Source organism: Aulonocara sp. 'chitande type north' Nkhata Bay, linkage group LG16 (genome assembly GCF_057382095.1).
Source record: "Aulonocara sp. 'chitande type north' Nkhata Bay isolate Kocher_YH1m ecotype deep benthic linkage group LG16, A_spYH_male_GT1.1, whole genome shotgun sequence".
NCBI lineage: Eukaryota > Metazoa > Chordata > Actinopteri > Cichliformes > Cichlidae > Aulonocara > Aulonocara sp. 'chitande type north' Nkhata Bay.
The window spans coordinates 24,613,980-24,636,821 of NC_141359.1; the positions used below are offsets into that span (position 1 = coordinate 24,613,980).

The 22,842-nt window shown below is 37.6% G+C and overlaps 3 protein-coding genes across 5 annotated transcripts; 2 read left to right on the plus strand and 1 right to left on the minus strand.

Annotated features, from left to right (window-relative positions):
* Positions 1-1,255: 1,255 nt before the first annotated feature.
* On the minus strand, positions 1,256-17,039 carry dcaf17 (ddb1 and cul4 associated factor 17). 2 transcript variants are annotated; one of them, XM_086266661.1, is made up of 14 exons: positions 16,449-17,039; positions 16,271-16,374; positions 15,378-15,468; positions 15,148-15,284; positions 14,965-15,043; positions 14,532-14,621; positions 14,312-14,419; positions 13,867-13,969; positions 13,358-13,500; positions 3,624-3,733; positions 3,442-3,526; positions 3,155-3,238; positions 1,701-1,856; positions 1,256-1,617 (listed from the first exon to the last, which is right to left on the minus strand). In XM_086266661.1, exons 1-14 carry the CDS (start codon positions 16,617-16,619, stop codon positions 1,510-1,512), a joined length of 1,569 nt encoding a protein of 522 aa, XP_086122787.1. In that variant the 5' UTR covers positions 16,620-17,039; the 3' UTR covers positions 1,256-1,509. The 2 variants fall into 2 exon arrangements, with proteins under 2 accessions (XP_086122787.1, XP_086122788.1); XM_086266662.1 differs by having other exon boundaries at positions 16,463-16,597.
* On the plus strand, positions 6,601-8,534 carry LOC147311598 (uncharacterized). Its single transcript, XM_086266663.1, has one exon. It carries the CDS (start codon positions 7,018-7,020, stop codon positions 8,233-8,235), a length of 1,218 nt encoding a protein of 405 aa, XP_086122789.1. The 5' UTR covers positions 6,601-7,017; the 3' UTR covers positions 8,236-8,534.
* On the plus strand, positions 16,386-22,542 carry mettl8 (methyltransferase 8, methylcytidine). 2 transcript variants are annotated; one of them, XM_086266665.1, is made up of 11 exons: positions 16,386-16,667; positions 17,487-17,547; positions 17,854-18,010; positions 18,478-18,569; positions 18,664-19,025; positions 19,146-19,195; positions 19,479-19,539; positions 20,239-20,378; positions 20,784-20,890; positions 21,019-21,084; positions 21,379-22,542. In XM_086266665.1, exons 3-11 carry the CDS (start codon positions 17,859-17,861, stop codon positions 21,531-21,533), a joined length of 1,185 nt encoding a protein of 394 aa, XP_086122791.1. In that variant the 5' UTR covers positions 16,386-16,667; positions 17,487-17,547; positions 17,854-17,858; the 3' UTR covers positions 21,534-22,542. The 2 variants fall into 2 exon arrangements, with proteins under 2 accessions (XP_086122791.1, XP_086122790.1); XM_086266664.1 differs by lacking the exon at positions 17,487-17,547 and having other exon boundaries at positions 16,387-16,667.
* Positions 22,543-22,842: the final 300 nt, after the last annotated feature.

The window sequence follows — 22,842 nt, forward strand, 5'->3', positions numbered from 1 at the left end:
GTTTTTTTATTCAAAATATTTTTATTGGGTATTTGTGGATATAGTTTACAAAAAAAAAAAAAAAAAGAAGACAGAAAACACAAACTGTTTACAATGAATACAAAACAGAACTTCTCATGTTGGAACATTGTTTTCCTCTCTTATTATTTACCAAACATACTCCAAGGATAGTTTCAAGAATTTAGAGGAGACACCAAGTGTGCCATTACATGAGGAGAGCTGGACAGCGCCAAAGAATGGGATCAACCCAGCAGCAGGACCAATATCTGCTTCTTCATGTAAATGACAGTGGAAACACTGCCAGTGTCACTGCCCACAAAATGACCTACTCGTGCATGTTTCTGTCAGAAGGGATACAGGAAAAGGAACAGTTCTGCTAAACCATTTCCTTTTGGGGAGGGGTTGTCTTGTTGTTACCTCTCCACCACATCCGCTGTGACTTTGTGCCAAGACAGGGGAAAAGGATTCACACTGTGACAGATTGATATCCCTAAAGTCCTCCTTTAATTTTTGAGAAGTGTCAAGATTTGCAAAGGAAATTTGACTAATTCTGTGAGATAATATATGCTTTTGATAAACCTAACTTAAAGGTTAGCTAGAACACACAAACTAACTGGTTTCAATTTGGGGATCTATGCAGTAAAGAACAGACATACTTTATTGTACTGCTACTTTTAATTTCCTATGAGCATATTTAAGAGCTAAAATTAAGATATTTAATACCATCGCATCTTTTTTGTAAACTGAAGTCAATCAAAATGTGTGATACTATCTCAATATGTGGGACAAGACAAACACGTGATCACCCTAACTTCCCATTGTGACATTCTATTTTCTTGTATTACATCTTATATTGAATACAGAAACTCTTTATAAAAAATTATAGAAACTTGGTATACATAAGACTCCTGTTCCTGTTATGAGATTTTCCTTTCACGTTAATTTGGAGACTTTTTGGAAAATCAAAACCTCATATCTGTAACCCATGCATGTAAATAGACCCGCAATTTGCATGCGACAATCATTTGTGAAGTGTGACACTGTCACCACATTTAATCTGCATGAGTGCACTGCAGCTGGCAAATCACTTTTCTGAAACGTACATCATTAGGATGGCGTCAAGCAATTTCATCAGCTCTGACTGTTAACATCAAGCAAACAATCGCATAACTATCTCAGATCCTGGCTCAGAGTAAATATCAATATCTTACAATTTGGATATGCATGACGGAAAAAGAGAAGGCTGAAATACAGAGCAACTTGGAAAAATATTTTATTTTATTTTTAGAATAAAGGAAAAAAGTCAGATCAAGTTTAATGGTACAGACTTAGAATAATCATAACAGAAAAAAAAATAGTGATAATCAAGAGTAATCATATGAACTTAGGATGCAAAGATCCATATATTTAAAAAAATATATATATATATAGGAGAAGGAAATCATATTAAAAAAAATCTTAAGTGATCATGAAAAGCTTTACAGCAGCTTTGATTCAGTTTTGCACCGCTTATGTTTTGGTGGTGAACAGTTTGTAAACATGGCAGCAGAACTTGGCGTTCTTTTGTTCAATATGAACAATCGTGTCTTTGTCGAAGAACACCTCGTTTTTATTTGTCTGAAACAAAAGAGAAGAGCACACATTAATCCACATCCAGACTACTCGCCCTGATGTTTGCATACTCATGTCAAGTTACTCACCTCATCCCAGGTTTCAATCAAATCGATCGTCCGCAGTAATTGTCCGGTCTGGTTGTCATGGAGTTGGATGCACGCTCTTCCTTCTCCCTCCTCGCCATTGGTTACCACGATTGCCAAAAGGTCAAGCTCATCCTCATATTCCACCATTCGGAAAGTCTGCATAATCAAAAGGCCGTTGTGAATTAAGTGCTACGTACCATGTTCTCTTTAATGAACAGCTCTACTTGCCTGCAGTGTTTAAACCTGAAAGCTTATCAATGAAATTCTTCAGAGGACATTACCCAACACATATCTCACCTGAGGAAATGTGTAAGGACAATTAAATGTATAAAAATCAATTGAGCTGCCATCCTGAATATTCTGCACTTTAAATAAATATGCAGGGTTTTTTTTATTCTTCTAAAAATATTTTGGCGCACACAAAAGAGGCTTTGGCTTTCCCCCAGGAAATGGAAACTCCCACTCGCTCTCTGCCTTATGTTACATGGAGACCAATTTAGGTTACATACATACTCACCTCCAAAGGCCCATTTTGAGCCAGGAAACCTCTGAAAGGTGTTTTTAAGGACAGAGGCTCTTGTATGATGACTGAATTCGACTTAAGATCCTCATTCATTTTGAATTTTTATCACTGAGCTGTAAATCTATTTAAGCCTGGTGGGGTGTTGACAATACCTCATCAGCGTCTTACAGCTGATTGGGGAAGAAAAAACTGTTTTGCATGAAAATTCAGCTGCAAAGAGAAATAAACCCTGCATCAGTTTGCTAGTTTTAGCTGCAGATTTGCAGTATTAAGAGGTATTTACAGGAGAGGAAGTGTAGGCAGGATTGAGTCATGTCTGCCATGATGGATAAAATTGTCAACGGAATTTTTTTTTGTTTAGGTCTATTACAGAGGAAAAACTAATATATATCGCTTTTTGAATAAATAAGAAGAAAAAGATCTTATTTATATTAAGAAACAAATATATATATATATAAATAAATATAACTAAATAAATAATAAAAATGTTGATATTGTGTTTGCTTCTTGGTTTAAATAAGAGAACAACTTAATCCGGATTTGTGGATCCGTTTTGTCATCCAAACCCTTGGGGCATGCAAGGGACTTTGGGGGATGTCTCGTGGTGTCTGGCTTCAAAAATGACGGCAGCAGACGGTCTGCTTGTTCTGGCATGCTGTGAATTCTTGATTGGGATCTTGGGAGTTTTTAGATTTTGTCAACACCTTTCTGTTTTTATGGTGAGGCAAGCCACAACATCCTACAGGAGGAGCCTACTGGTGTACTCCAGAGGGGTATGTATGCTCTGTCATAGTGCATCAAGTCACTCAAGTAATTAACAAGAATGTCAGGACCCTTACTGCATTGTAAGAGGAATAAAAATATTATTCACTTCCTGTCACAATCATATATTGGTATTTAAGTTAGTAATTTAATTAGATCCTATTTTTACCTTTTGAGATGGGTCATCATCCAGTTGTTGAAATCTTTTTTTTACTGTGCGGCCTGATGAGGTCACAGTGACTTGGGAGATAGGCTACAAGAGATGGAAAGCATAAACTTTACATTTTCTGAAATTATAAACTATACGCATACAATTCACCTCTATAGGAGACTTCCATCTCTGTTGTAGCCAGGCTGATTTATTGTAAAAGGCTGATCCATCGCAGGTCAATTACATTTATTCAGAAAGCAAAGGACAGCAACTAAAAATCTCAAGCAAATAAATTTTACACTTACATTGTTTCGGTGGGTTTTCAGGGAGAAATCCTCAACGACCTTAGATGGCAGAGCACTGTTCAGTTCACCGAGGATTTTTAGGACACTGGAATATAAAAAAACCAAAACACAAATATTGTACAATAAGTATATTTGTCAAACAAGATAATATGATGATGTTAAATAAATACCGGAGCACTCACTTTATGGTGACAGGTCCCACATGGATAATTCTTCCTGAATCATCAGGATGAAAGAAGATCCCGTCGTTCTCAAGAGAGTAGGAGTCCATCTCTTGTACTCCGTTTGTTGCCTAATTTAATAAAATCAGAACGCAAAAGATGCAGATTTCTTACAGTTTCTAATTAGCACACAACTTAAAGGCTCTTTCCATCAGGTCTGTTTTCTTGACAAAAAGGTCAAGATGCAAAGAGCAGGTGAGAAAGACAGGAAGTCAGATACAACAAAAAAACAACAGTGCAGAACATTGTAACAGACCCACGACAGACACATTCCCAAGGTTACATTAGTGGACAGTCTAAGCCTATGTCCACATGTACATGGGTATTTTTGAAAAGATTTTATGATTCTATCCGTTTGGGCCTTTCATCCACATGTAAATGGCGTTTTGTGTCACTGAAAACAGAGATTTTTTTAAAACTCCTGCCAGCGTGAAGATTTTCGAAAACTCACTTTTTGCATTTAGGCGACGAGGAAAACGGAGATTTACTCACGCAACGTCAAAGGTGTGCACCGTTTTTGATGTCACGCTGTGCGCCACGTTATTGTTTACACTAGATTAATTTCTATAATGGCGGACATAGACAAAATACTATTGCTGTTAATCTGACTATCTGCATTTTTTACACTCTTACATATACAGGCGCAGTTTCTGTCCCTCCATTTAGAAAGACAGAGGCGTCAGAGTGAACTTCGGATGTGGTTTCTGCATTTAACACAGACGCTTTCACAACCCAAATCCAGATGTTGGTTTTAAATAAATTTAACTTTCAAGGTCCATTTTTAAGCTTTTCCAGCACATTACTAGAAAAAATAAAAAAAGAATGCATGTTCCGCTTATCATCACCTCAGTAAGGCCAAGTAAAAATGAAAACAAATCATTTTAGCTTGACTTAAATGTCCTTTGTTCCCCTTTTGTTAAAACATAGAAAACTGCACCAAAGACAAATACTGAAAAAGGAAATGGTGCACTATGCATATAGTGTACAAACTCAAAAAACAAATTTCTCTTAAAAATTAAAATTACAAATGTGAACAAATCAACTTGTTAAAGATATTCATCTCCACTTGAACAAAAACAACCCCACAAAAGAAGAAAACTGCACCAAACGCTCCAATAATACACAGCAAGGCCAAATTAATAAGTCTTCTCATCAGATATTGATGCTTCTTTCTAATGTGACACAAAAAAAGGAGACAGATGTTTGTTATTTTAACTAGTTAAGCACCTACATCCCCCAAAAATGGGGGCAAAAGGGAGGAGATCACGTTTAATCGTTTATAACTAGAGATGGCACGATACCACTTTTTTATGTCCGATACCGATACTGATATCATAAATTTGGATATCTGCCGATACCGATATGAATCCGATATAGTGTTTTTTAATCAACAAAACTGTTTTTTAAATATCTTGCTGCATTTTGTATAAGTTCATACTCAAGTTTAAAACAACAACTACACTAAAGCTATTCTGTTATACCTGTATGCAAAAGAGAATATTTCATAGTTCAGCAATACTGATCAATCTAATAAACTTAAACCTACACCATCCTCCCTATTCTGGTATTTTAAAGAGTACTTAGCATAAATATTAAGCAACCTAACTAATAGGGTTCCAACTCCCAGCAAAGACAAAAATAAATAAATAAAAAATAGGGAACCACCCCTCACACTCCAACTCATGATGCTTAATCGACGTAATCAACCTTAATTTGATGCAGTGTGAAAAAAAATGCACAGAAATCAATTATTTTTCAAGAAATATTAAATAGATTCAACATCTTTCTTCAACAAAATTGCAGACTGCACAGATGGTACCTTCCCAAAGGAATAAATAGCTTACTAGGGTATATTAGACTTAATAGTTACTATATACAGTAATGGACTTCTATTCATTTTACATCAAATTAAAACTTTGGGTGTCAGATAATTATTTATTAAAAGCTCGACATTTTAAATGAGAATAACAAAGAAAAGTATGTCTTTGTGCCCCCTTTTCCCTGTTAATGCCCTATCGGCCCCCCTGGCTAAACTTTGCTAGATCCGCCCCTGCACAGTTACCAGCGTCAGCTACGTAGAAAAAGATCCTCGAGTAGAAAGTAATAATAAATAAATTCTAACAACAGCTGATCAAGCTTAAACGTGCTGCTGTTGTTCAGCTGCTGGTTTCCTCTTTCTGGTGCAAAGTGGGCCAAAAGCAAACAAGAGACACGGACTCGCGACAGAAAAGCCGATCAGCTGATCATTGATCAGTTTCATGATTGAAGTCGCAGCAAGAAGAGGCAGTCGCTCCATATATATTTTATTTTTTTCCGATATCCGATCCAGTAACTTAGGTCAGTATCGGACCGATACCGATACATAATATCGGATCGGTCCATCTCTAATTATAACACGAGGTCAGAAATATAAGTGCTGACATGAGTAGTGTCCACAGAAACCTCTGAATCTCAGCTAAAAGCTCATGTAAACCATGTCTACAAACACCAAACAAAGCAAAGACACCAGACAGTTAAAAGAGCAGTTACTGCACCATGAATCTGTGGACAGGTAATATCCATATTTTGATTTATGATTTTCTGGAGTTAAATGTGAACCGAAGCATATTTTCAAACGTGTTATATGCTATAAAATACTTTTAAAAATTAGGTGAGGGAAATAAAAAATCTTTTTTTCTATGTTTGAGTCACAGTAACTTTGACATAGTAACATCTGCAGTAATATTTACAGCTCTGATGACATCTCACCAGTGTTAGCTTTATTTTGACACCAAGACTGTTTACACAGAGTTTGTAATTGCAGAGAAATACATTTATTTTGGTCATTTCCTTTTCAAGCAGGAAGCTCACCCTTCTTGGTATACCCTTTAGATGAATACAGAGTTTTTAATTAAATACATATTCTTTAAATAATGTTCCCTTTTAGAAAAAGTAGGATAATTAAAAAAAAACAAAACATTTATTATAGCTCTGTCACGTAGAAAAAAACCTGTCTTTTTTCTGTGGTCTGTTATATAACATTAGGGGTGTTCGTGGCAATTAACTTTTTAATCGACTAAGCGGGTCAAGTAAGAAACACTTAAATATTAAGTTACATTTGAAAACTGTTTAAAAAAAAACATATCCCCATTCCACATTCCAAAATGTCATGTGACAATCTGATTGGCTTAGGAGTGATGATGTCACAAGGATGTCACAAGGATGTCACAAGGATCCTTTGAAGTTTTTCTATAAATAGGGGTGAGAAACAGCAATTTTCAGTTCGTTTCTTCGCAGCCTTTGTGTTTGCAGCCTTCAAACGTTCACTACAGAAAAATTTGGAAACCTCTCAGAGTCATCGGATACAAACGCCAACATGTATCCAAGATTACGGCAACCGAGACAAAAAGATTTCGCCGCCTCTCCTTCCACGCGTGGCCGGCCAATTTCTCCAAATGGCCTCTTATCCATCCAAAGGGCATTACAGGAGAGTAGGAATGAAAACAACCATCTCCAGAACAAAATTCGACAAATTGAAGAAGAAAAACGTCACCTGGAGAAGAAGTGCTTACAGATGGAAGCACAAAACAAACACCTGGAAGAAACACTACAGCGCCAGCCCGACATCAACATTATTAATGAGGGCTGGGGGATCAAGTTTGCTCAAGCCAGAGAGCAGATTGTATCCCTCATCAAAGAAAACAAGAAAAAGAGCGCTGAAGTTAAAGAAATGTCCGAGCAGCTTCAAGGCAGGAAAGCGACGACTGATAAAATGGAGTGGGATCTGCAATACATGGACCAAATGAATCACCTGCTCCAAAGAAAGCTTGATGAAGCTGAAGAAAAAAATAAAGAAGTCCTCCAACAGAAGGAACAACAGGACACAAAGCAAAAAGACCTGCAGCGCGAGCTCCAAGGCATGCAGGAAAAGTACAGAATGGTGAAGGCAGAGTTGGAACAAACATTGGTCCAAAATAAAGACCTCCTTCAAGAGAAAGAGCAACAGAAAGAAAGACTGCCAGAAGAAAAGTGCATTATCAAGGACTTTGAGAGTAAAAATCAAAAGTTGCAAGGATTCTGTGATGAACTGAAGGTCAAAACAAGTGAGCTGGAGGGAGAAAAGGAAACACTAGAAAAACGATGCTCACACATGCAGAAAAAGATTGATCACATGGCCAAAAACAACTCAGAGCTCATTAAGGGGATATTGTTGGAATTCAACAACTTGAAGCGGGAAAACACAGAAATGCAGGCCCAAAAGCAAAAACAAGACAAAACGCATGAGGACCTGCAGTGTACGCTCCGCGATATCCAGAAAAGAAATGAGCAGCTAGAAGGCCTGCACAAAGAAGATCAAGTGAGAAATGCAGACCTGCAGAAGGCAAAGCTGACACAGGAGGCAACATCCAAAGACCTCAAAGAAAAGCTTGAAGAAACACAAGCAACATTAGAACAGGTGGAACAAACATGCAAGAAACTAGAGAGGCAAAACACAGAAACCATCGAGGAGTTGAGAACCCTCATCCTGGACAAAAAGGCGCTCGTGGAAAAGTCCATGAAAAAGAAGAAAAGATTCTTCAGCTTTTTCCGGTAGAGGGACAATACTGCTTCTTCAACTGATGTAGCCTCGTCTTGCTCCACCTCTGTTCACCCCCCAACCAGTCCCGGCAGTTGACTGCCCCCTCCTGAGCCTGGTTCTGCCGGAGGTTTCTGCCCGTTTAAAGGCAGTTTTTCCTCCCCACTGTCGCCTAGTGCTTGCTCAGAGGGGATTGTTGGGGTTTTCTCTCCTCTACCTTGTTTCTTTATTTACTTGTTAACTTTTTGAACTTACCTCATTTAACCTTGTTTCGTTATTTACTTGTTAACTTTTTGAACTTACCTCATTTAACCTTGTTTCGTTATTTACTTGTTAACTTTTTGCTCTTACTTCATTTAACCTTGTTTCGTTATTTACTTGTTAACTTTTTGAACTTACCTCATTTAACCTTGTTTCGTTATTTACTTGTTAACTTTTTGCTCTTACTTCATTTAACCTTGTTTCGTTATTTACTTGTTAACTTTTTGAACTTACCTCATTTAACCTTGTTTCGTTATTTACTTGTTAACTTTTTGAACTTACTTCGTTTTACCTTGTTTCGTTATTTACTTGCTTGTTTAACTTTTTTTTCAACTTATCTAACAAAATAAAACAGTTGAATTTATCCTTTGAGTATTGTTCATCTAATCTTTACAGAGTTTTTCCAAAACACTTTCAAACATTCAGATCTGTCTTTCATTTTCTTCTTGAAACCTCATGAACGGTGAACTAAAAACTCTGGAACATGGTTTGAAACACTGAAATTGTTTCAGCTGAAACTGGCAAAGTCATACGTGCGTGTGTGAGTGTCACAGGTGATATGGTGTCATTAGTCAGGTCATCATGTTTAGGCTCATTCACTCCAGAATTATTTAGGCCAAATCTTTAAAACAGTGTCACTGCACACACATTTCAATCACACAAATGCAGGATTAATTATTTGCAGTATTTTATCTGATTTATTATGAGAATGTCATGCCTGATCATTGAACCCACAACATCAAAAATGGGGGCAAAAGGGAGGAGATCACGTTTAATCGATTATAACACGAGGTCAGAAATACAGTGGGGCAAAAAAGTATTTAGTCAGCCACCGATTGTGCAAGTTCCCCCACTTAAAATGATGACAGAGGTCAGTAATTTGCACCAGAGGTACACTTCAACTGTGAGAGACAGAATGTGAAAAAAAAAATCCATGAATCCACATGGTAGGATTTGTAAAGAATTTATTCGTAAATTAGGGTGGAAAATAAGTATTTGGTCACCTCAAACAAGGAAAATCTCTGGCTCTCACAGATCTGTAACGTCTTCTGTAAGAAGCTTTTCTGTCCCCCACTCGTTACGTGTATGAATGGCACCTGTTTGAACTCATCATCTGTATAAAAGACACCTGTCCACAGCCTCAAACAGTCAGACTCCAAACTCCGCCATGGCCAAGACCAAAGAGCTTTCGAGGGACACCAGGAAAAGTATTGTAGACCTGCACCAGACTGGGAAGAGTGAATCTACAATAGGCAAGCAGCTTGGTGTGAAAAAAATCAACTGTGGGAGCAATCATCAGAAAATGGAAAACATACAAGACCACTGATAATCTCCCTCGATCTGGGGCTCCACGGAAGATCTCATCCCGTGGGGTCAAGATGATCATGAGAACGGTGAGCAAAGATCCCAGAACTAGGGCTGGGCCATATTATACCGTTCACGGTAATACCGGTATAATGTTAGGCAACGATAGGAAAATGAAATATCGCGATAGAATGGGAGTAAAACGCGCATGCGCAGTGCCTTTGTTTTCATACGCACATGGCCGATTGTTGAGTGAAACTGATGAACCAGAATTGGTTTGTAAAAATGGATTTTTTTTTTTTCACATTCTGTCTCTCACAGTTGAAGTGTACCTCTGGTGCAAATTACTGACCTCTGTCATCATTTTAGGTGGGGGAACTTGCACAATCGGTGGCTGACTAAATACTTTTTTGCCCCACTGTATAAGTGCTGACATGAGTAGTGTCCACAGAAACCTCTGAATCTCAGCTAAAAGCTCATGTAAACCATCTCTACAAACACCAAACAAAGAGCAAAGACACCAGGCAGTTACTGCACCATGAATCTGTGGACAGGTAATATCCATATTTTGATTTATGATTTTCTGGAGTTAAATGGGAACCAAAGAATATTTTCAAAGGTGTTATATGCTATAAAATACTTTAAAATTAGGCAAGGGATATAAAAAAAAAAAAAATCTAATTTTTCTATGATTGAGTCACAGCAACTTTGACATAGTAACATCCGCAGTATTATTCACATCTCTGATGACATCTCACAAGTGTTAGCTTTATTTTGATTTTATTTGACACCAATACTGTTTACACAGAGTTTGTAATTGCAGAGAAATACTCCAGTTTTTTGGTCATTTAATTTTCGAGCAGAAAATTTTCACTCAGAAAACCCCTGGGGGCCAAACAGCACTTGTTTGTGCTTTGGAGTTTTCATGTGTTTTGGATTTTGTAAGTGTTTTGGATTTTGTACGTGCTTTGTCTCTAGGGGCCACCGTATGCAAGGCAGTCCAGGTGGAGAAATTTTGCTTTTAGACTCATTTTATTTCTTTATCTGATAAGAAAACTATTCGGTCAGATAGTTATTTGTGGTGAAATTAATACAGTTTCATGCACATTTAAGCACCACATCTGAAATTCAAGCACTTTTCAAACCTTGAAAAGTCTATATTAAAATTAAAGGATTCCAAGCACCTATACGAACCCCGTCTACAGAACAGCCAAAATACTGTCTTTAGTTATTAACATTTGAAATGATGAAGGCACTTGAAAATGTCACTTGAAAAGTAACACAATTATCTGCCTTTCCAGAGAAACAAAAACTTTTCAGAACTACTTAAGGTTTTGTGAGGTTACAAAACCCTGTTTAGTCTTTCCCTCCCAGGCTTCTAAATTTCTGATTGGCTAACATTTGGCTTTTAGAGTTTCCATGTGAAGGGAGATATTTTTTAAAACTGCACGTGTGGACAGGATTAAAAAAAGAAGAAGAAAATCTCTGTTTTCAAAGATACCATTATACGTATGGACGTAGCCTAAACTACATTTTGGAGGCTGAACTGGAACTGGAAACCTCCCTTATCTTTACCAACTGACAATCTGATATCCATTCCACTTAATACTACAGGGAGTGCAGAATTATTAGGCAAGTTGTATTTTTAAGGAATAATTTTATTATTGAACAACAACCATGTTCTCAATGAACCCAAAAAACTCATTAATATCAAAGCTGAATGTTTTTGGAAGTAGTTTTTAGTTTGTTTTTAGTTTTAGCTATTTTAGGGGGATATCTGTGTGTGCAGGTGACTATTACTGTGCATAATTATTAGGCAACTTAACAAAAAACAAATATATACCCATTTCAATTATTTATTTTTACCAGTGAAACCAATATAACATCTCCACATTCACAAATATACATTTCTGACATTCAAAAACAAAACAAAAACAAATCAGCGACCAATATAGCCACCTTTCTTTGCAAGGACACTCAAAAGCCTGCCATCCATGGATTCTGTCAGTGTTTGATCTGTTCACCATCAACATTGCGTGCAGCAGCAACCACAGCCTCCCAGACACTGTTCAGAGAGGTGTACTGTTTTCCCTCCTTGTAAATCTCACATTTGATGATGGACCACAGGTTCTCAATGGGGTTCAGATCAGGTGAACAAGGTGGCCATGTCATTAGCTTTTCTTCTTTTATACCCTTTCTTGCCAGCCACGCTGTGGAGTACTTGGACGCGTGTGATGGAGCATTGTCCTGCATGAAAATCATGTTTTTCTTGAAGGATGCAGACTTCTTCCTGTACCACTGCTTGAAGAAGGTGTCTTCCAGAAACTGGCAGTAGGACTGGGAGTTGAGCTTGACTCCATCCTCAACCCGAAAAGGCCCCACAAGCTCATCTTTGATGATACCAGCCCAAACCAGTACTCCACCTCCACCTTGCTGGCGTCTGAGTCGGACTGGAGCTCTGTGCCCTTTACCAATCCAGCCACGGGCCCATCCATCTGGCCCATCAAGACTCACTCTCATTTCATCAGTCCATAAAACCTTAGAAAAACCAGTCTTGAGATATTTCTTGGCCCAGTCTTGACATTTCAGCTTGTGTGTCTTGTTCAGTGGTGGTCGTCTTTCAGCCTTTCTTACCTTGGCCATGTCTCTGAGTATTGCACACCTTGTGCTTTTGGGCACTCCAGTGATGTTGCAGCTCTGAAATATGGCCAAACTGGTGGCAAGTGGCATCTTGGCAGCTGCACGCTTGACTTTTCTCAGTTCATGGGCAGTTATTTTGTGCCTTGGTTTTTCCACACGCTTCTTGCAACCCTGTTGACTATTTTGAATGAAACGCTTGATTGTTCGATGATCACGCTTCAGAAGCTTTGCAATTTTGAGACTGCTGCATCCCTCTGCAAGATATCTCACTATTTTTGACTTTTCTGAGCCTGTCAAGTCCTTCTTTTGACCCATTTTGCCAAAGGAAAGGACGTTGCCTAATAATTATGCACACCTGATATAGGGTGTTGATGTCATTAGACCACACCCCTTCTCATTACAGAGATGCACATCACCTAATATGCTTAATTGGTAGTAGGCTTTCGAGCCTATACAGCTTGGAGTAAGACAACATGCATGAAGAGGATGTGGACAAAATACTCATTTGCCTAATAATTCTGCACTCCCTGTATAAAGAGTGTTATACCCCCCCTTGATTCTCCTGTTTTCTATTTAAGTATGTGTGGTATTTTCCACATGAACAACTCAGTGGAGAGATTATGTGAAAATAATCTGATACAATGTCATGGCTTCTCAATGGGAGAGAAGGCAGAGTTTAGAGATCAGCACAAAGGTAGTATTGTGAGGTGATTACAGGTTTAGTTCGCTCCTGCTCTGTCCACTGACTGAATAGGAAGACTGTCAAAAACATTTGGAGCCCTTCTTACAATGACAACTCACCAGGGTCTGACAAATTTAGCAACAGCTCATTCTACCACAAACTGACTTATTACTGTCATGTTTTACTCAAAGTACAACCATAACTAAAAGGTAATAATGAGGTAAATTTATAGTTGAGGAATTTTAAATATACCATAGTGCCGTCCTTGAGTGAGCAGATGTGGTAGGTCCCCTCGTCTTTTTTACGAGGCGGTGTGTAAATGTAGTGCCATGGGTTTCCTCCAATCTGAACACTGTTTTCAGCACAAGAGACCTTGAAAAGTACAGGAGGGCAATCTGTGCAATGAGAAAGGAAAAACAAACATTATACTCGCTTTGTGAAGCAAAACATTCTTGATTAGAGTGGCTATCACTCTGTGACCCCTGGAACAGCAGCAGAAGAAAGCTGCTGCGGCAAATAGGGATGTTAATAAACAGAACCAAATATGTTTAATGTCATGTTCATATCAAGCACCATATTTTACATGGTTCACAGCCTTGAAGAAGTCATTTCAGGTCCCTTACAGCTCGATTTAAGACAACTTTCTTCATATTAGCTGCCTCACAAAAATGGCTTCATTAGTTATTTGAAGCTATGCATGTACTCAACTTTAAGCACATATACCACTGGTTCTTAAAAAAAAAAAAAAAAAAAAAACCAACCTGTGATTTGAATATTTAACGGGATACCAAACGGTGCATCTCCGACTGTTTTGCCACCAAGAAGAGGACTCTGCTTTCCAAGTGTTAGCTTCTCTGTCAGGTACTGAAAACAAAGAAAATGTTCATCATGTTCTTACATCCCAAAGACGTAAGAAGCAAGCTAAGCAGAATGATAATAAAACACTTTCTATTAAAAAAAATCACATCAAATTGGTAAATGGCCTGTATTTGTAAAGCGCTTTACTAGTCCTAAAGGACCCCAAAGCGTAGGCAGTAGGCAAAGGGTGAAGTGTCTTGCCCAAGGACACAACGACCGAGACTGTCCAAGCCGGGGCTCGAATCAGCAACCTTCCGATTACAAGGCGAACTCCCCACTCTTGAGCCACGATCGCCCCTGATGCAAATTCTGATGCATTCACTAATGTCTAAATAAACACAGACTTACTCTTTGGACAATGTGCTCGAAGCTGTACATTTTCACTGACTTATTGCTGTAATACAGTGCAAGGACACCTTGAACCAGATCAGCACCTATGACACCATTTCCAAACACCTACAAGAAAAACAAAACAAAAAACCTTTAAATGAAAAAACCTCCAAAAAAATGTACATTTGAAAAAATGTAAACTGTATTTAAAAAACAAGCAAACAAACAAAAAACTTACTTTTTTATTGATCTCCATAACACCAATAACTTCCAATGGGAAAACGTGAAAAATAGCGATGTGCATCACTGTATTCTGAGTGATACCTGCCTGTGGGATAAATCAGAAAAAAGGTCACGTCTCCATCTCCTCTCTTCATTTTTATAGGACTTACAGAAAAATAAATAATTAATAAACTTTCTAGTTGCACAAACAATAAATTACTACTACTACTACTAATAATAATAGTAATAATAACAACAACAACCTTCTGATTTGAAACCAACAACCACAAGATGAAAAAAGAATAATCCTTAAATATAAAGAATATAAAAAATGAAATAAGAGTCACGTATAGCTAGTGACAGCTATGTTTAATTTAAATATAACATTAACTTATCATTGACTTTCTCTTACAAGACACAAATACTTTAAATACATGTATTCACTTTACCTGTCTGGCTAAAGGTGTTTCCTTGTTTTGAACAGATTTAACATAAAATGTCTCTTGAGAAACATCCCAGCCAAGATATCTACAAGATAACAACAAGCTATAAAACTAAAATGGCTTTAAAATGAACCAAATCTAAAAATACTTTCCACTCAAAGGACACTGAAATCAGAACCGTAGAGATACCTGAACTTATAGTTTGGAGAGAGGTAAACTCTCTGCAGTTCTTCTCCCGTTTCAGCTGAAAGGCGAATTAGCCAGTTATTGGCCGTCAAAGCCAAGAGGCTTGGTTTATGATCAGATGGAGAAGATAAGGATTTTTCCTTTGGATGAGAACAAAAAAAAAAAAAAGAGGTAACACAACAGTCTGAAATTTTTCTATCTGAGCAACACCCAGTTTATTAATGTTTACTTACAACTGGGCTGTGACACATCAATGTATCTTCAATTTTCTCCTGTTTGGACCTCGTTGGCAGTTTGTACAAAATCTGAGGCTCAACATGAACACTGAAACACATATACAAAATATAAAACATAAGCAGCTTGTCAGTGTTATTGGGCATACACAACACTTTCCTACTTCAATTAAAGCTCCTTAGATCATCTGCTCCTCTGTATCCTACATCACTGTTTCGCAAAAGCAACAATTTCTGACGAAGTTAAAATGACACAATGGGTTTTATTTTAATTGTACACATTTACATTAAATATCATGGCCCACCTGTTTTCACGTTATTCATCAGACATCTATACTTTTCCCTGCCAGATAAGATAAGACAAAAAATATTCAATATCTTCCACTGCTTTAAATGGTTTTCCGCATTTTTTTTTATTTTTTTATTTTTAAAACTCATCAACTTGCTACGCTGTTACACCCATCTCCCTTTCATTCACACGCATGTATTCTGATTTGCATTCCTCTTCTCTCCAGAGCATACCTCAACCTTTCCAGGCTCTTTCACCTGATCCCTACTCTCACTACAGACAATAATATTTAATACACTCAAGTAAAAGCTTTAAAACATTATATATCCATTACATAAGTGATTAAAGAGGTGATGATTTTCATTTGGCTCTGGCTATATCTCTTAAGTGGGTGCCAAATAAATTTATATTACAGGCCAGTGTAATATGAACACTTCATATTAAAAAAAATATTTTGTATAGGTAGATTTTTAACAACTCATTTTTAATAGTGTATATGACCAGTGGAGGATTACTTTAACGTACCAAAATAGTCCTGTGTATATTTTGGCATGTATACGTGTTTAAAAACTGAAGCTAATTAAAGTTAGGACCCCATACTCACCAGCTGTAGCAGTGCTGGTAGTTTTCAAAGTATAGTTTGCAATTTTCGTACATTACTGTGGATTTTGAGGTCTTGCTCCATACTTTCGTGAAAGTCCGGTTTTCCTACAATATGGCAACAATAATTAATATGGGAAAACACCAACTGAAAGCAGTAACACTACAAACTGTAACATTACCTGAAGGAGAATACCTCTCAGGATCTTCAAATTATGTCTGATTAAAGTCCTAGTATTCCCAAGACCCGTGCTCCTCCGGCTCAGCAGTTCAGCTGCGTTAGCGCTCCCCTTTCTCTGCTGTGGCGCCATCTGCAGGTGGTACGTTTTCCTACTGGGGGCTGCTAGCAGCATGACTAGATCGACTGACTGAAGTGACCACAACAGCCCACCCAGAGCGAGGTAAGCACCGTATGGTTTTGTAGTCCAGCACGCTACAGCTGTTTTCTAGGCTTCATGTTTTCAACGCCGTCGCGACCTCACACGTCCAATGACTAACATGAAAAGTTAACAGCTAGCTTAGGTTAGCGTGAGCTAAGGAACCTCGACATGTCGCCAACTTCGTCCAAAAGTTTTGTTTACTATATGACCCAGAGGAACTGCTCGGAGGTTGCATGGAGGGTTAAATATAATTGTTAGGGTTAAGTTGGCGAGCATTGCTTTCGCCTGTCGACTGGGGTTGTGTTGTTAGTTAGCCGCTAACTCTATTAGCACCCCATCCCTCTCCATGTTTTCACACGCGTCTTCTTCTACGGCACAATAGCGCACTCGCTGTCCCGCTGTAGCGCACCCATTCGTCTGCACGTACCCTGACCAGAGATACACTTAAAAATCAGCTGCATCCTTTAGTTTCCGTTTTTATTTGCAGTAATAGTCCGATTCTATATTTTAGGAATTATTATTCAAACTATATAGCTTTTTTTAAGCATTTGAGCGGTGTTAGCTAAACATATTTCTCTGTGTGTATGTGTATTTAATCATTTATTTATTTTATTTCTGTTTTGTTTTTCCTGTATTAAATTTGAGCTAATGTACTTTAAAGAGTCACGCTAACGTATTATACTAGGTTCTTTTTTAAGGATTTCGTTGCATTGTATTTAAATGTTTATGTATTCTTGACTTTTGTTTTCTTTTACTATTCTACGACTTTGAGCTCATTTTAGTTTCGTTAGCTTTGGGGATTTTTAAAAAAACCAAAATGCATGCATTTTCTATTTTCAGGACATTTCCCAGCTTTCAGGGCAAAAGAAGAGTTTATCGTATTCTGTTATTTTATTTACATGTATGTATTAACATTAAATAGACATTTGGATGGTGTCTTTAGGGGTCACGACAGCAGCTCATTTGTCTCCATCTCACCCTATCCTTAGTATTCTCTTCTGTAACAGCAACCCTGTGCATTTCCTCCTTCACTACATTTATCAGTCTTCTTTGTGGTCTTCCTTTGTGTCAGCTCCATCTTCAGCGTCTTTCGATGCTAGTATCCCTCCCCTGCATGACATAGATATTGCTTCCACTAGTCTTTTTAGGCAGCGATGTACTGACCAAGGATTGTTGTATGTATTTAAACCTATGTGCACTTTTACAGAGTAAATGAATAAAGTGAAGAGGTTCTCTGTAGCCAAAGTGGCTGCAGTTTTCATCAGATTCTCTATGAGGTTAAAGAGCAGTGACAGTAGACCTTCAGCTCCACTGGGTTCACGGATTCTGACCAGTCCTGATGAGATCTTCAAGCACAACATGTGGTAAGTGATGCGACTTTAATGAATATGTGTAAAAGTTGCGTTTATTATTCCACATAATAAGAAGACACCATGTAGCTTGTATATTGTATATGTGTTATATATAATGGTAAATGGCCTGCATTTGTATAGCGCTTTACTTAGTCCCTAAGGACCCCAAAGCGCTTCACACTACATTCAGTCATTCATACACACATTCACACACTGGTGATGGCAAACAACATTGTAGCCACAGCTGCCCTGGGGCGCATGACAGAGGCGAGGCTGCCGGACACTGGTGCCACCGGGCCCTCTGACCACCACCAGTATACTAATAATATACTATAATATATAATAATATACAATCTAAAATATAGGTCACAGGATTTCATGACATTAAAGCTAATTATAACAAATTAAATTGTGAGTCATTATAGTTAAATTGATATATTAACATTCAGGAGTTGCTTTAGTAATGTTTTTCATGTTAGGGATCATGTGCAATGGACAGAGGAGGACAAGGAAAATGCACGGCAGAAGGCGGAGGAAAATTCCACTGTACGACTTCCTTTAAACGAACAAGGCAAGAATAAAATATTTTAACACATTTAATTAGATTTTTGGGAATTACATGGAAACAAAAATGATGAAAAAGTTGTTGAATTCTGTCCTTGCAGGTAAATTTGTTACAGCAGCTTGCCAGTACTGGGACATGTTTTATGAGATTCACCAGGACAAGTTCTTCAAAGATCGCAGGTGGCTGTTTTTAGAATTCCCAGAGCTGCTGCCTTCAGGTGAAAGAGGCCAGAGCACAAACACGTGTCACAGTCATCAGCAAGCAGTCATTCAACTATGTAGTGCATCCAGATTGGACACCGAAACTGGAAAACATCAACGGTGCAATCCCATTGACCATCACAGGAATACAGACACCTTTAACATTCAGGAGTCCTATCAACAAGCTGCACGAGGAACGAATGAAGCTGCTGTGGATGATTCTGCTTTTCCTGGACAACGTGCATCCTTCAGGATCCTGGAGGTTTTTAAAAGTGTTAATATACTCTGTTTTTGTTTTAATTTTTTATACAGGATGTGCATGTTATATTATTGCAACACAGATAATGTTAAATAACTGCTTTGCATTTTCTTCTGTTCACAGGTTGGATGTGGAGTTGGTAACAGTGTGTTTCCTATTGTAAATAACATCAAGTAAGTCAAAATGTTTCTCTTTAATGAATGATCATACAGATGTTTAGTATTTGATTGTCTCTATTGTCATCTCTGTTGTTGACTGAGAGCAGAGCATACACATAGAACACAGTGGAAATTTCTCTGTGAAGTAGTTGTGTTATCACCTACATTAGAAAAAACAATTAAGACACTTGTAAAAAATATGTGTTGAGCCACAAAATCACTTTGTTAGTGTTTTACAAGTACTTGTGGTTGTAATGTGATGATTCCCAGTTGTTAAACTGTTTGTTTTCTTCCACAGAGAAACAGACTCATTTTTATACTGTTGTGACTTCTCGCCACGTGCCATTCAGCTGGTTAAGGTTAGCATCTGTTTCGTATGAAAATATAAAGTGTATACTGTATTATAATAATAATTTAGTCATCTACAAAATATTGCCGTCCCTTAAATGTTTTGGGAAATAATTTAATTTCAACAGCTGATGAAGAACAGCTGATCTATAAATAAAATGTCTTTATCATACATTTCTACCTAGACAGACACAGAATAGATAAATATGACATCATGTGCAGAAATGTAGCAGAAGAAAAAAACATCACTGTTACATATCTCCACATTAAATAAATCTCACACATAGAAAACAATGTTAGTAATGTAAAAAAGACGGCATTCCTACACACTTGCTAGCCAATTTGTAATGTACACCTATTTAACTGTTTGTTAACTGATCCACTGGGATTTTCCCACACAACCATCTTTAGAGTAGCTAGGATAGGCTCCAGGCTATCCTAGTCCTGAATTGGACAAGAGGAAGGATGGATGAATGGACGGATCATCTTTAGGGTTTACAGAGAGTCGTCTGAAAAGGAGAAAACATCCACTGAGTGGCAGTTATTTGGGTGAAAATGTCTTCTTGATGCTCTCAGACAAGAATAACCAGACTGCTTCAAGGCGATAGGAAGGTTCATGAGAAAATGTCTCAGAACTGTACATGAGTTGCAACACCAATGTGATAATGACATGCTTAATAGATATAATCTAACTTATTTTCCTTGTGTAGAACCACCCAGACTATGACGACTCGGTGTGCCACGCCTTCGTCCATGACATTTGTGACAAAATGGCCACCTTCCCATTTCCTCCTCAGAGCCTGGATATTATTCTGGCAGTATTTGTGCTCTCTTCCATTCATCCAGAGCGGTAGGTGAGGTTTAGAGTACAGAGATGGGAGACCCTAATGTCATTTATCACCTGCCAGCCAGCCCCTCCCCCTCCACAACCTCCATAACCATCCCATTGCCCAGCCTTTGTTTGAATGCCATTATAAACCCCAGTTTGAAATGGAAATAATAAACCATACAGTTAATTGCAAGAGATTGAATATTCTGTGGTTTGCTTGACACTAAAAGTATAGATGAATTTGGGAAACACATGTAATATACTTGGGTTAAGCTAATACAAATGCACTGCTGACTGAAGTCAGTTGTATCTCAGTGAATGCATTTCTCCTTGGCCTATATTTTACCGATGGCTGCAAGGATCACTTTAGCTGCAAGCCTGCTGCATTATAACATAATTTATCCAATAACTAAATTTTATTGACAGCTTGCAAGACGTTGTGAACCATCTGTCTGCATACCTGAAACATGGTGGTGTGCTCCTTTTCCGTGATTATGGGAGATACGACTTCTCACAACTCCGTTTTAAAAAAGGTAAGCCTCCCGATATGCCCGTTGTATCATTTTACCCTAATTTCTTATATATTCTTAATACATCTTTGTCTGTGTGTGAGATTCTCCTTTTTAAACAAATTCTTTGTCATTTCGTCTCTGACAACAAGGACGATGTCTATCAGAAAATTTCTACACACGCGGAGATGGAACCTGTGTTTATTTTTTCACAAAAGGTATTTCTACGTATGGGTGTGGGTGTTGACACCCCTATTCTGATCAGTGCTATGATACAAGTTTGTGGTGTTTACAAAGATGGAATTTACATTTATTGGTGAATGGTTAAATATATGCATTATCTCAGATAAAACTCAATTCCAAAATTGGTAAAAAAAGAAAACGAATGTATAAAAAAACAGCTTCACGGTAATGCACACAAAACCGTGTTTTCTGTTGTCATGGCTTTCTTGGCAGAAAGAGAACCTGGACTAAAATTTTGGTTCCTGACTGTTGTGTTTTATGTTTTACAGAGGAGGTTCATGATTTGTTTTCCAAAGCTGGACTGGAAGAAATTCAGAATCTAGAGGATAGACGACTGCAAGTGAACCGAGGAAAGAAAGTAGTAATGCGCCGGGTGTGGATGCAGAGCAAGTACAGAAAACCATATCCACCTTCAACCTCTTAGCATCCCACCATGCACAGATCTAACTAGAATTGTGTATTTTTCATACTTTTATACTTAAACTGGTTTATTTGGGCCTAGTAATAACTTTTTTTTGGAGGCAGCTGGGGGTAAAATATATAAAACTCAATAAAAACCAGTAAACAGGTGTTTGGTGTTTTCTACTTCTCATTATATTCATATTTAGATACTGACACAATGTTGTTAAGTCCAGGTGGGCTCGGGTACATGAACCATGCACTAGATGTTTTGAGGCCACTGTAAGAATGATTGACAGGAGATTACGTTCCATTATTCAGTAAGGCACATAAGCCACTTCAAGCCACTTTTTGTAAGAGAGAAGCAAATTAGCGGTTGCACTGATGTGTTGCCTGAATATATGCTTAGCTGTGTTTATTGATGCTGATTTATCTGCAGATAAGCTGCAAAACTGATTCGACCTCACTGCCATAAAGAACATTTCAGGAAATCATTCCCACTGTTCTAAGACATACATTGAGCAAATTAGAACTAGTGAATCTTCTCGGACAAGAGATTTAACATCTTCAAGAATTTTAAAGGAGTCCAGTCGCTTTCTTTCCAATCGCCTTGGATTCCCATGACCTGGATGACTCTACACGGATATTCCTGTTATTCTTTATGAAATTGTACAACAGCTCTTGTTTTTGTGACCGGAGAACACATCCGACGCACACCAGGACACATGATTACATGCATATTTCTGTTCCAAACCTCCTTGCTGCTGTTTCTTAAGTGTACAGTGCACATGTTATTTGTTATGTCATTTCCACCACTGTTTGCTACAATTTGCTTTTGCATGATCTTAGTCTTTTATCTTTTTTCTTTACATTAACTTAATTATCCGATTTCAAATTTTTTGCACTGCTTTACATATTAAAGCCTTCAGTATTGGTCTATGGTACTTTTAATATTGTTTGATTTTTTTGTAGATTATGCTATTTTGATTTTTTTGTTCTTTTTGTAACAATAAAATCTGGCAAGCTAGCTATCAGCAGTGCTGTGAAGAAGTATTTGTCCCTTCTAATATCTTAGTTTGTATATTAGTAGTGGTTAAAATTAGCAAGAAAGAAATTGTTTTAAAGCATGTAATCGTTACTAAACTGAAATACTCAAATTTATGATCAAATATATGGAATTTATTTACCAGCAGTGGAGAAAAAATGTGAGGGGGAGCTAAGTTAAAATTTCAAGTTATTATCTCAAAATTTCAACTTACTAAGTATCTAAAAGTTTTGCCTTACTTCTGACTAACTGGAAATGTCAAGATACTTCACTCAAAAGTTTGAGATAA

Excerpts from the sequence above, each read along its gene's own strand:
- LOC147311598 (XM_086266663.1), top strand. The coding sequence starts at position 7,018 with ATGTATCCAAGATTACGGCAACCGAGACAAAAAGATTTCGCCGCCTCT.
- dcaf17 (XM_086266661.1), bottom strand. The coding sequence starts at position 16,619 with ATGCTGCTAGCAGCCCCCAGTAGGAAAACGTACCACCTGCAGATGGCG. Across the intron at positions 14,622-14,964 it reads AAACACCTTTAGCCAGACAG|GCAGGTATCACTCAGAATAC; the intron begins GTAAAGTGAATA and ends TTTATCCCACAG. Across the intron at positions 13,501-13,866 it reads GTTAAATATTCAAATCACAG|ATTGCCCTCCTGTACTTTTC; the intron begins GTTGGTTTTTTT and ends CTCATTGCACAG.
- mettl8 (XM_086266665.1), top strand. The coding sequence starts at position 17,859 with ATGAATAAAGTGAAGAGGTTCTCTGTAGCCAAAGTGGCTGCAGTTTTC. Across the intron at positions 18,570-18,663 it reads ACTTCCTTTAAACGAACAAG|GTAAATTTGTTACAGCAGCT; the intron begins GCAAGAATAAAA and ends CTGTCCTTGCAG. Across the intron at positions 19,196-19,478 it reads CCTATTGTAAATAACATCAA|AGAAACAGACTCATTTTTAT; the intron begins GTAAGTCAAAAT and ends TTTCTTCCACAG.